Here is a 14,224-nt window from a genome sequence, read left to right as displayed (position 1 = left end):
ATTATTTTTTAGGCCATCAACCCCCGAATTGGATGATGGTTCGCTTATGGATTAATATGGGAATAGCGGCGTTAGTTGACCTGACCTTCGTCCCAGGATTTTTGTATTTAATATTTTGCTTGATTGAAGTGTTGTCGCGACCTCTTCGAAGTGCAGCCTAAGGCCATCTCAAATTTGTAAAACTAATATTTAATATAAATAAAGATAATATCCATGTTTAACTCGTGCAATTTCTTGTACGGGATTTTATTAGAAAATTTTTATTGAGCTTCCGCATGCCATTACTGAATGAATGAAGGACATGTATTGAACGTGACGTTCTAGGGCACCACATCGTGGGCTCGGGCATAGGTTAGTGGGACACTAAGGTCCCAGGCCCTGCCTCGATGGACCCAGGCCCAGCCACTGGATACTTGGTCCTAGTAAATGCCAGGACTCGGGAGCCAATGTTAGGGTTTCCGTGCCCAAGTATAGAGTTTCAAGTCCAAGTGTCGATACCTAATCATATTTCGGAAAACGTTTTTTGGTTCTTTTAAAGAGGAAATCATTTTCTTGAATTCAAGCTTTGGTAGGAAAACATTTTCCGTTGACTCATTTTTCTAAGCAAACCAAATGCTAGAAAATGAGGAAAATTTTTTCACGAAAAATGTTTTTTGCGAAACAAACAGACCCTAAGTGATTTCATATCCGTGTTAGACCAAATTTTGAACCTGATTTTCGAGATGCCAAATTTCAGATGTAAAATTCCTTTTAGTGTCGTTCTCGTTCTACTAATTTACTTACTAAAGTTCAAGGAGCTTGGAAGCGACATGAAATCAAGTTTGGGAAGTTGTACATGGCCTGCTCGGAAGATGGAAAGACTTTGCATTTCAAGTACAAGAAGGTTTCGAGCAAAAAAAGAAGTACAAGAAGGGCTCCAATCATAACAAAAGCTATTTACACCAACAAATATCCTAACTCTTTTAAATGGACAAACAGTGGGTTTAGTCGATTAATGTAAGTTTGGTTGATTGTGATTAGCATAGTTATAGATAATTCTACGATTTAGTTATTGACCAGTATATCGATGATCATAGTGTGTAGCTTTCGACAATTGTACAATACAACTTTTGATGAGCAAAGAAGTGCAGTTAATCAAGGAAGATTGGTTGACAATAGCGCTTCAAGCTATAAAACAAATCGACAATAAGAAACTTGTCCAAAAAGTCCCAAATCTTTTATACTTTTGCCAATCGAGTCCTAAACCTTTTAAGTTTACCAATTGAGTTATAAACATTTTCACGTTTTACCAATTGAGTCTATCTAGCAAATTTTGGCTGGAAATTTATGACGTGGACACCTATCGTCCTATGTGGCATGATCGGCGTTGATGTGGATATTTTTTAATAATATTTTAATATTGTCGATTTTTTATCAATTTTTTTCTTTTTTCTTTTCTTTTCTTTTGTTTGTTGTTTTTCACCTCTGGCCAGCGAGGGCTGATGCCCTTGACTTGATCTGGGCAAGGGCCCGATGCCCTTGCCCGTGGCCGGCGAAGGCGCAAAAGCCTCGCCCATGGTCGGCGAGGTTGCCGGCTTGAGGTGTAAAAAAAACAAACAAAAGGAAAAGAAAAATTAATAAAAAATTTGAAAAATATTATAATATTATTAAAAATGTCCACGTTAGTACAGACCGTACCACGTAATACGACTATCGCCCACGTCATCAATTTCTTACTAATATTGGCTAGATGGACTCAATTGGCAAAACATGAAATGGTTTAGGATTCAATTGTTATAATTAAAAGGTTTATGACTCAATTGGTAAAAGTGCAGTAGTTTTGAGATTTTTTGGATAATTTTCCCAATCAACAATTGTAAGGCACGAGCATCAACATCTAGAAGAAAAATCGTCAGCGGTTATGTGGGGACAACATGGCCAAGTAGTAAAGGGGTGTGCAACGAAGTTCATCGACTGAACAAATAAAGACTTGGCCATTCTAAAGTGTTAGAAGCAAAGGGAGAACATGAGGATAAGGATATAATTTGAAGGAAAGAATAGTGAATGACGATTGAGTAACCTAATGGCCTTGGAAGTTGCAACTGTTTATGAATGAGATCGAAGTGCGGATAAAGGAATTGGAATCTCGAAAGTGTGGTTATAACCATACTTGAAATAATAACCGCTAGTGAGCAGTTACAATTAGTGGATTATATATATAGCGACGCGTAATCATGTAAGGACCCATCATCCGAAACACAATTCCCGATATACTTTTATCAGTTTATTAATGCCATTGTCTAATCCGTTGCCATCATTTACGTTATCATGCTTTTAAATTTGATGTTCATCTTCGTTGCAACGCCGGTTAAATTTCCTATCCGAAAATCACCACTAAACCCATCTCACAAAAATATCAAAAGATCGATTTTTTGATGAAAGATTTTTCGCTACTTGGGTCAGCGCCCATTTTTTCGGTGAAATAGAAGCCAATTGACATTTTGGTCCGGACAAATGAAATGTCATCTGCACTATGTTTAAACATATCAGTTATAGAGGGCTTTTTCCATTTGATTTGCCCTTGAAGAATAGATATGCTTATCGATCGACATTAGAGCGATTCCCAATTTAATGTTTGAGAAAGTGGGGAAGCGCTTCTGCTTATTTATTTTGTGAGATTTTGTAAGATTATAACCAATTATTCTATAAAATATTAAATAAAGGCGTGGTTTAATATTTGAACATTTGTCAGTCCTGTAGTGCAGATTCCACCATGAGTGCAGCTGTTCTAAGCGAGAGAGGATGGATTTCTTCTCTCATGTACAAATTTGTAGCAGACAAGTTTCTTTTTTATTCTACAAAACCTTCAATAATTTTTTTCGAGATGATAATTTGTCCTAATTCAATTCATAACGTTCTTTTGTCCAAATGCATTGTTTTTGTTGGACTTCAAAGCTAGTGATTTTGCATTATGAGTGCGTTTATTTCGCAAAAAATGAATGATATAAAAAATATTTTCTAGAGAAAAAAGTAAATAAATGATTTTAAGGACTCCTGACAATTTAATGTGAAAGTAAAACAGTCAAGTTGAGTATTACCAAACTCGAGTGAAGTCAGAATCTGAATATTGACAGTGATATGATGATATTCACTAGTGCGCAAAATTCTGTTAGAAATAATGAACAAGAGTTGAGAGATGAAAGAAATTGAACATAAAATTTATGGTGGTTCGGTTTAGAGCAAAGCTTACATCCACTATCTCACGTTGACAATTTACTGACAAGATTTCATTAGTCAAAAAGTGGGTAATAATACTACAGTTTATGATAGGCCTCACTATATCACCCAATCACTCTTTCAATACTTCTTAAGAATTATATTTTATAATTCACGGAACACAAGTACGTAAGAATGAAGTTCTCTGGAACTTTGGATTTTTTTTATTCTGGATCTTTCTATGCTATTCGGCACCTTGGTCTCCTTTTATACTCATCAACTTCCAATTTATCCATTGAATAGTCTTCAGGAATCGATCACTCTCCAAACAACCAGTTGGACAAAAATGCACAAATAAGATTGGGTAGCCGTTGAGAGATAAGAGCTGAATATTCGTTGATTAAGTTGCTTATACAAACAAATCTTGATTTCCATAAGTAGAGTTCTTCGATTAAAGAAAGTAGCTTGCCTTTTGGAGTGATTGCCAATCAATCAACATGTCTTGCGTGAAGAATTTCGTTGAAAAATAATCTTTAAGATTGAAGATCAATCAATGCTTTCTATATAAGAAATTTGAGCCAGATCGCTAGCATAGTATACATATAAATATAGCATAGAATCTGAAGAAATCAAATGCTCCGATGATAACCGCGTATAAGCTTTGCTGATATTCACACTATTGCTCTGATGATATCCGTGCAATATTATTGATGATATTCACGAAATAACTGTCTTAAGCTTTTAGCCACAGTATTCAAACAATAGTAGATGGCGTCTAAATATAATCCAGATTGATATAAACTTTTCATCATGAGTAGTTCCTAAAAGAAAACACTTTTATCCGTTCATCGGATTTAAGATAAATCGTGAATAATTTTGTCATCTTCAAAATATAGCAGAAGGTTTTCTCAACAGAGTGCTCTAGAGCACCAACTTGTTTTGTGATTATTGTGCGCATTCGTTTCAACTAAGCATAACCATTTCGATAACATGTTTATACAATCACAATTAGACTAATCATACAGCTTAATCTAATCATTTCTATTCTAACATGTTCTCATGCCAATAGTAGATTCGTCCGTCGAGTCAATCCCTCCTTCGTACTTGATAGTTAATGCCAAGATTGAATCTCAAATGGCTTTGGTGGATTCGATTCGATTTCGAACTCATTACTCTAAGTTTTGTGCGCCTCCCCCTCAATTTCATACTCGAGCTTTGTGTGCCTTTTTTGGGAGGATCACAGCTGAAAATCAAAGACAAAGGAAGTGGCGTGCTTCACGATCCTCGCACTCTATCTGTTCAATAGTGGATTCTTAGGATGCAGTTAAGTCAGGATTTCCGGCATTACATCGAGCTTTTATCGATCGTCAAAGGTCGTCACGCTCCTCATCGGTAGTCATCCTCGGCGAGCTAAGCGTGCCATCTATACCCGGTCGCCGTCTATCTCGAAGTCGGGGAACTCCATACAATCGATGTAATCATTCGTCGGCAAGCCTCTCTCTCCGCGTCCGCGGTCGTGCCCATCTCCTCTTAATGATCGATTCAATTTAGTTTTGCAAGCCGAATGATATCGAAAGTAGGGAAAATGACATAAATGATCCATACGTGGTCATGAACTTTCAATTTATTCAATGTGGTCGATGAACTTTAGCCTTACGCGCAATATCGTCCCTAAAGTTGTAATTTGTTCAATATGGGCTCTGGACTTTTAGTACATGTATAATTTAATGTTTAATGTTATGTCTAAACTTGAATTAATGTAATGATAACATTGGACATTTTCATATATCGACAACATTGAACATTTTCATGAAGCACGAGGATTACATCAAACGTATACCAAAAGTCCAGGGATCACACTGAACAAATTAAAAGTTCGGGTTTGACGAAAAAAAATTAAAAATTCAGGGACTACGTTATGTCAAAATGCAGAAATTATAGTTGTCATTATCCCTCAGAAAGCAAGCACACACGTCACCCATCTAGGGGTGATCGGTTCCCGGTACGGTCCGGTTCCAAGGTGGAACCGGGAACCAGACTGAGAGAACCAATTTCCAAAATTGGGAATCGAGAACTAGACCGGTTGGTCCTACCAGTACTTCTTTAAAGGAAACCTTTGAACGCAACTTTGCAGATTAATTGCACGAATGACAATGATGAAGAATAAGAGAGCAGTAGAAATGCCGTGCGAAAAAAAAAAATTCCAATAAAACTGGTCACTTAGGCTACGTTTGGTGGTCGGGCTAAAATTCGGGATAGGATAAAATTTATCCTATCCCGTAGTTGGTGTCTACCCAAGATAGGATAAAGTCGGATATATGAGAGATATAGTCCGGATAAAATTATCCCATGGGGAAGGTGCGATAAAAGTGGATAGGATTTCTAATATTCATAATATAAAAGTTAATTTTGTCGAATAAAAACTTGTTAAATTAATAAAATTAAAATAATATTTGAATATAAATAATATATGAATTTTAATATAAAAATTCAAAATAACAAAAAAATAACAATAATTTCGTTTTTTATTTATTCTTATTTTTATTTCTATATTCAAAATTGATTTATATCTTGTGATATAAATTTCACATATAAATCAATACTAATGTATTTATATTTATTATATATTTTAGGTATATCAGTATAGCTTACTATTTAATAAAATTTTATTAGAGAATGATGGAAGGGGAAAAAAGAAATAAAAAAACAAAATAATTAAAAAGAGAGGCAAAAAAATAATAAAAAATAAGCAAATAAAAATGAAATAGGTAAGAGTGTCGTGAGAGAGATTTTTATAATCTTCGTTTATGCAATTCTTGGGTTCATTTACATTAATATGATGTTCATAGCAAATAATGAACATGGTAAGATGTGAAAATATCCGATTTTATTTTCGTGATTCACCAAACAGTAGATGGGATACAGCAAATCTCTTGCATTTCAAATCCTATCCTATCCAATCATATCCTGACTAGAAATCCAAACGACCAAACGCACCCTTAGGGTTTAGTTTTTTTTTGGGTCAAACATTTAGGGTATAGTTCGCATTTTACTAATTTTTGTCAATGAAACTATGTCAATGAAGTTTATTTAGGGTTTAGTTCATATTTTACTAATTTTTTGAAAAAAAAATTAATATATATAGTCAGTCCGGTCCGGTCCAATCGAGTTCCCTCTTGAAACCGAACCTGACCGACACTCCCGAGAGCCACTAACTAGTCGGTTCAGCGGTCCGCTTTGCACGCCCTACCCCCGTCCATAGATATACAAAAAGGCTGTAGCGCAATCAACAACCGGGCCGTGTGTCAGTCGGACGGAAGGAGTCGGCTTACTCCTTCGGCACCGGTATTCTCCCTTGCAAAATCAAAAAACGAAGGAGCAACGCCGCAGTCCGATCCGAAAACACGCCGCGCAAAAAACCGCAGTGGCAGTGGCAGTGCTCGTAATTTCAAGCAAGGGACAGGCCCAATCTCGACATTTCACCCCCACCAGGGGATCGATTCGGGCCATCGCGATTCGGCCATCGTCTTCCATAAAAAAAACACCAACCGCGTGAGGGGTGGTCGTTCCTCCTCTTCCTTCCGTTTTTCTTCCCCCGAACAGCCTAGGGTTCCGATCCCGAACCGGCTTCCCCCCACGATCGCCGGCCGTCGCCGCCGCCGCGGCCTTCTTCCCCTTCGGATTCGCCGGAGAACCCCCGTCTTCCGCCGACTATCCCCCGACGAGTCCCGCGGATCGCCGGCTTCCGACGACCCGATTCTCGCGGGGGCCCCCTTGTCGATCTGGTATCTCCGGCGAAATCAGTTCGATCGGGTTCGCCGGCTTCGGCTTTCTCTGGATTGCGGCTCGGCGATGAGGGGATACGAGCGAGATGTGAGTTCGGCACTGCTTGTAGTCCACAGTCGTCCTCTTTGGGAATGCCGGATTTTCCGTCTTTCGTGTTTTTGATCCGGTGTGTTGTTGCGAATGCCTGTGTTCTCTGTGTTGACGGGGGGGCCCGGGTGGTGGGTGCAGGAATACGAGGATTACGATGACTACGAGGAGGATGGAGGAGAACAGGACGAGGAATATGAGGAGGAGGAGGAGGAGGAAGACCCGAAACCCTCCAAGGAGCAGATGGACTACCTCGAGTTTAGGCAGACGTTGAAAGAGAGGATTAGGAAGCGGAAGATGAAGAAGGAAGGCGCTTCTGCTTCCCAGGACAGAAGGAAGCTTCCGAATGACAAGTGAGTTTGCCCTTAACTCGTTGCAAGATTCAGTTGCATTTGTTAGCCATAAAGGGCATATGTTGCTGCTGCTGCTGCTGCTGCTTCATCTTTCATTCCCATCGCGTGTTTCAATCTGTCACTTCATTTCCAGCTGAAATTTTCAATCTTTGTGATGATGGCTTAGGTGTAGTGTTTTCGGAAGTCGTTCTTGCTTGTATAAAAAATTGGTTTGTTGGAATGCTTTTTCATATGCTTGTGCTGCACGAGTAATTTATGAATCGACCCTTAAGGTTTGTTCACTCATTTCAACAGTTATGGGTCCTTCTTTGGCCCTTCTAAGCCAGTCATTGCGCAGAGAGTGATTCAAGAAAGCAAGTCGCTTTTGGAGAATCAACATTTGGCTACCCGAGTTCTACAGTCACAGTACAAGGTCCGTGCCATAATTTGTCGTTCTTATTGTTTGTGGAGATTACACAAGACTTCATAATAGAGATTCTTCATACCTAATAGTTATAAGTGTCATCAGTTCCTCCACCGTTGTTCCCTTGATGCAGCATGGAATTCATGAGGCCCTAATTGCCCTAGCAACTTGTGAATTGTACAATTAGCAACGAATAAACTACAACCTTTGGCAGTGCGTTATTTGGTTCGCCCATTATAACAAGACAAGAAGGGAACAGGCAATATAAACCCAAACAGCCAGTATCTAAGTAATAATAGGTCTTTAATGGTAAAAGCGGGTTCTTCACATCCACGAGGGCCACCTGTTTTCCATGATCCGAATTTAATATAGCAGACTTAGTCAGGCATCAGGGTCTTAAAATTTCAACACATTTCTTAATTGCCATGTATCTTAGTTGTGAATACTCTCATCATACCTTTCATGCTATCAGCTCTTTGCTGAGACCTTTATGCATTTCAGAATCAGAAGAGTTCTTCCTCAACATCTACGGGATCAAGGCCTGTAGTTCGTGACAAGATACCTAAAGTAATCCCTGCGGTAAGCTGTCTACAGAGATGCTCTTACAGCTTTTTATACTTAGTTGCTACCTTTTCCTAATAAATTCTTCTGCTGATTCTTTAAGGTTAAACAGAAGGTTCAAAAGCTGAAGGATACAAGAGACTATTCATTTTTATTATCTGATGATGCTGAACTTCCTGCTCCTGCAAAGCAACCCCCTTCACGAAATACCTCTGCTTCTACCTCTGGTGTGTTACTATGTTCTAGATGAATTCTCTCATATATATCTGTTGCCTATATCTTTCATTGATAAGCTTATATGGTTCTTTTGTGGTTTTGAAGAGGCACGGCCAGCTAAAATGCCATTGCCAAGCAAACAGGCATCTGGTAGCAATGGTAGAATCCCTCAAAACGTTCGAGATGATAGGAGACCATCTTCTGTAAATGGTCAGAGAACATCTTCTATGAACGGTCAGAGAACATCTTCTATGAACGGTCAGAGACCACCTTCTATAAACGGTCAGAGACCACCTTCTATAAATGGTCAGACAAACGGTAGAGCGGGCCCAACTAAGCTCTCATCTACTACCAAATCTAATTCGATGTTGGCAGCTGACAAAAGGCAGCTTCATAATAACAATCAAAATGGTCCTGGACGGCCTGCAATGTCAAATGGGTTGCAACAAAAGAAACCTGTTGCCATCACAGGGAAGACTTCACAAGTTGCTAAGATGTCCGCTCCTGTGATGTCCAAACCGCCAGCTGCGAAAATGCCGTCGCCTGCTTTGAAGCACAATGTGCAACAGAGAAAGGATGTAGGGAATCCCGATAAGTACAAAATTGCACCTAGACAGCCAGCTGCTTCTACGAGGCCTCAGGTTTAAGTCCATCTCATTGTGTTCGTTTTTTCAGGGATATATTCATACTCGTGTAAACTCACAAAAGATGGACATCTGTTATAGTCACTTTGGTTTGCTGACTGTCTGATCTCGTTTCTTATAAACAGATGAACAAGCCTCCAAATCAAATTTCATCTGCTGTTAAATCCCAAGATCAGAAGCCCAAGAAGAAGCCTATAAGACCATTCTCCGACGATGAAGATGATGGTGAAATGGCTATTAATATGATCAGGAAGATGTTCAGGCGAGCGTTCTATGTATATTGTCTTATCATGCTTCTTCTGTGATCATTTCACTCGATCATTCTATTTCTATTTATATTATTGGATGGCCTGATAATATTTCTGTCTGTGTGCACTTTTGGGAGTAGTTGGATAACTCTTTTCACGAGACCTCTGTTCATGAGATGCTTAGTCATAAACAAAACTGATTCAGTCTTCGCTCATGACTTTGCATTAGCTTCAGCAAAGTACTTTGAGTCAATTAAGTAAAGATTCCTTATCTAGATGATCTTTTTATGCATTAATTCAGGAACTTGATGGCACTGTTTCTTTAATTAAATGTTTGTGGTGGTGGCCCATTAGGAAAGGCTCTGTGCCATGGAACCAAATCTCTTCCCTAGGCTGTACATACCTTTATCAGCTCGGTTCTGACCCTTGTAAACACAAAATATCTGCAGTTGCAAGCATACAATTGTTAAGCCCTATCTTGCCAAATGAGAACGGATGAAAAATTTCTTTTGATGAAGGAGAATGAATATAAGTTAACAGCACTATATGGGTGCAAATGAAGTACTTTGAGATCAATAAAAGAATGTGGTGTCTGATAATAGCTAAGCCATGTGCGCCGATAGTCATGGCCACGGCTCAGGAACCGCCAGGTTCCGGTTTGGAACCGGCGGCGTTTCCGGCCGGTTCCTAGTACGGGCCGGTTTCGGGCTCGAGGGGGGAGGAGGAGAAAAGGGGAGGAGGCATCGGGCGTCGGGTGGGTCGCGGCCATGGGCGGGGCGACCAGCGGAGGCGGGGTCGATCCGGGAAGACGGAGGGCGGGCGAAGGAGAAAAGGGGAGGACCCAGAAGCAGGGGGAGAGGGGGGAAGGACGACCCACCATGACGAGGACCTTGTTGTCGGTCCAAGCGAGGAGCCTTGGAGGCGAGGCCCGAGACGCAGCGGTGCGGTACTGGGGTCAACATGGTGGCGCCCGCCCGGTGGCGAGGGGCTGGCCGGAGGAGAGCCTGAAGAGGACGAAGACGGCGTGGACCACCGCAGGACTCAAGTGTGGAAGGAGCTGTCGGAAGTGGGTCACGAGCTTGACGCCGATGCAAGGGAGGGAAGGGTGGGAGGACCAGGAGGGCATGAGGAGGAGGGAGGTGGAGGCTGGCGGCGCGGCAGAGAGGGGTGGGAGTGGCGCCGCGGAGAGGGGTGTGGACGGGAGGAGGAGAGGTGGAGCGTGGAGCGGAAGACCGGTGGGAGTCCGGGAGAGGACAGAGGAGGGCGTGGAGTACTTGCTGTGATCGGACGAGGTGAGGGTGGGTGGGGGTGGGGCCTTCAGACCGCAGGTGCGGAGTGTGGTTTTTTTTTTTTTAATTTTTTTTTTTGGAACCGGAACCGGGCCCGTATGCCACGGGCCGGTTCTCTGTTCCAACCGCGGGCCCGGTCAACGGTCCTGGCCCGGGTTTGACCGAGCCGGTTCCGGGCCGAAACCGGCCCGTGGCCATGACTACATGTCGATGCCATGTGAAGTAGGAATTTCCGTAATTCTCGAATCTTGATCGTGGCATTTTAAGCAGTGAAATGTCATAAGAAGGAAATAATTTCTGGTAACAGTCTTGTAATGTTTGTGACAATGGCGAGGTTGAATGTTGGCACCATATGGACTGGGGTTAGCATCTTGATCAAGAATCCATCGTAACTATTCTTACCTGACAGCTTATGCTCACGTGCCACAGCTTAGTTACTTTAAAGCATTTGTTGGTGATGATGGTGTATTTGATTAGATGTGGTGAGACCAGCTGTGGTTGAAAAATGTATTTATCAATTTTTTGTTTGTAAGTAACTAAAGTTGTACATTCGCTAGCAGAATGCTTCTGATGGTGGTATGTTTTTTAAGATAGCTTTCGTAGGAAGAGATGCAGACTCTTCAACTCAAAATCCTAGTCTTAACCATTTTAGAGGATATGGAAGCCATTGATGCCTGTTCAATTACTCAGCTTGTATGTGGTCGCTGCGTGTTCATAGACTACTCTTTTATGTTGGAAAAAAAATACAAATAAAGCAGAATGGAAGATGTTGAGTTCTTAGACTTGGAAGATGTGGTAGGACACAGTAACAGTGTGAAATTTTTTTCTTTTAGCAGACTTCACTTAGTTGGAAAGGATGGATTGTCGTTGCCATTGTGTATTTTAATTATTTTGACTATTCTCTACAATAGAAAGGAATGTCATGATGGCATAAGTGGCCGTGCTTTTTCAAGTGCTTGTCCATGAACCAACGAAATTGGTCTTTCCCAAGACCTTTTCAGAATCCAAGGATACTGGGCCAACATTGATCAGCAATTGATAGATTCTTCACTTAGAGCATAAGGATGCGCACGTATACAGCTTGTATGATATGGTTATTAAAACAACTGAATACGGAATTCTTGATTTTTTTCAGTGATTTCTTCCTTGTCCTATGGTTCCTTCCATTCCTTATGTTATCAAATTAAAATAAGTTGCAGAGGAAGATTTTATGTCATGGTAGCAGAATGGCATTTTTTCTAGATATACAACTGTTGCTCATGGTCCGTAAAATTGCTGCCACATATGTTCTTGAGGATCCCGTCCCATATCTTCAGGGCAGGAAAATGGAGTTCATCTAGGAGCAAGGAACAAGGCAGGAAAAGAGCCTGTCCCTGAAGATATGGGGCGGGATCCTCAAAAACATTTGTGGCAGCAATTTTATGGACCAGGATCAATTGTTGTACATCTAGAAATGCTACTAGATGAACTCCATTTTCCTACCCTGCCTGCCTCTCTTCACAAAAATCTAACAGTTCCCATTATATTATTCTTAGGAAAATATGAGCTACAAATTGAGACTGATGGTTAGGTTCAACCTAAACAGCAGATGTTTAATCACAAATCTACTATCCAACTAATACAATATTGTATTTAAGCAAGACAGATAGAAAATATATCTCTTCAAGTATGCACAAAATAGAAGAGCAGATGCCTAATCTGGCGTATTTCCTGCTTTAATCGAGATAGATATTCTGCAAATTCTCCTTCATGTAGCATGAGTTTTGATAATATGCTATCCTGGACCTAGTGGGCTTGATGTTCTGTAGATGCCAGTTGATCTTAGTGAGGATAAGCAAACAGGTCTTAGCTTATTTCGCGAAATATATGTGGGTGAGGTGGAGACATTTCTTATGCCATGTCTCATTTTCTCCAAAAAGCTTGTCTGACCACATGCTACAGCTGCTCCTTTTGTGTGGTTCCCTTCAGACTATTTCTGTTTTTTTTCTTAAAAAAACTAAATGTTATTGTTGTGGTGCTGTTGCGATCTGGACCATGCGGACGATGGTGGACAATTCACCATCAGCAGCTAGCTATTCATGTTCACTTGTACGGTGTAAGTTTGCGCTGTTCGCAAATCACCCCATGAGTACTCCATTCTTGATGCTGTTGAGAACTAGTGGGTGGACTGGATTCGATGTGAATTAGTCTGAAGATTTCCTCACCACAAACTGGTGTCTTCTCTTAGCTCAAGCTTTTTATAAGTTCATCTCATTTATCTTGAGGGAAAATTTGAAATGGCTATGATACCTGGTGTGTATAGTTCATCTCATATCTATACTTGATGACAAGTTGGTTAGATGCTTGATGCAAGTGCTTTTAGATTAATATTCGATCACAATTTTCTTGCAGGTATAATCCTCAAAAATATGCTGGTCGGGATGATGACGACAGTGACATGGAGGCAAATTTCGATGAAATTATGAAGGAGGAGAAGAGAAGGTTCGTCTCGTACCATTTAGTTACCATGGTGGTTGAACAACGATTGTCATGCTTGCACTTCTTTGCTATTTTTGTTCAATTATTTGTTTCATTTTCTGTTATTTGAGTGTTCGTGGCACTGTGCATTATTTTATGTTATTGAGTGCTCAGAGCTGCTGCCACCACACTGGTGACGTTTTGAGTGATTTCCTCGGGATCTTCTGGTTTCTTTATAACTAGGTTCTGCCACCAAATCCATTTCATAATGTTGTGGAGCTGCTTCATCACAGGGTCATTTGCAGTATGTGCAAATGGATAAAGCATGAAACTAGGTTGTGGAATGTAGGGAATAGGTGCACCTTAACTTTCATGTGTGAGATAAGAGCTGTCTTACATTTTACATGCTTAATGCTTGCACGAATAAGGAATGATTTCGAAAAGAAAATGGTGTAGGGCTAAAGAATGTTGAAGTCTCTTGCCTTTTGAAAAATGGCCACTTGAAATAGTCATATTGATGGTCTTTCTAAATTAAGCCCACTTGCACTTTGAATTTGAATATCATATTGATGGTCTTTCTAAATTAAGCCCACTTGCACTTTGAATTTGAATATAGTGCTGATTTTAATTCACGTGAAATTTTTACGAGTTGTCGGAATGTTGGTGTTGGTTTTTCTAGATTCCATGTGTAGTGTGTTTGTGCTTTGAAAATTGAACTAGTGAGTGCTGACCTTAATTCGGACTCGTTTGCCTGCTTGGGGTGTACAGTGCTAAAATTGCAAGGAAGGAAGACGAGGAGCAACAACGCCTAATTGAGGAGGAGGAGCGAAGAGAACAGATGAGGAAAATGGCGAAGAAGCGTAAGCTGAACCACTGACATTAGCCCCGGTATTTCGCCCGTCGTAGTTTGTACATTATTCTTTGTCGGATATGATTATGTTGTCAAAGATAACATTAATAAAGATCATGATTTTTTCCCTAGGAA

The 14,224-nt window shown here is 40.5% G+C and overlaps 1 protein-coding gene across 1 annotated transcript; it reads left to right on the top strand.

Annotated features, from left to right (window-relative positions):
* Positions 1-6,902: 6,902 nt before the first annotated feature.
* Positions 6,903-14,224, top strand: LOC115687261 (protein spt2). Its single transcript, XM_030612748.2, has 9 exons — positions 6,903-7,068; positions 7,210-7,421; positions 7,716-7,833; positions 8,326-8,403; positions 8,489-8,612; positions 8,707-9,242; positions 9,371-9,507; positions 13,174-13,263; positions 14,008-14,224. The coding sequence occupies exons 1-9, from the start codon at positions 7,048-7,050 to the stop codon at positions 14,114-14,116; spliced, it is 1,425 nt and encodes a 474-aa protein (XP_030468608.2). The 5' UTR covers positions 6,903-7,047; the 3' UTR covers positions 14,117-14,224.

Source organism: Syzygium oleosum, unplaced genomic scaffold, assembly GCF_021117445.2.
Source record: "Syzygium oleosum isolate NSW1041296 unplaced genomic scaffold, Sole_v2.1 Sole_v2.18, whole genome shotgun sequence".
Taxonomy (NCBI): domain Eukaryota; kingdom Viridiplantae; phylum Streptophyta; class Magnoliopsida; order Myrtales; family Myrtaceae; genus Syzygium; species Syzygium oleosum.
The sequence above is the reverse complement of the archived record's forward strand: the minus strand, read 5'-3'. Positions and strand labels throughout refer to the sequence as shown.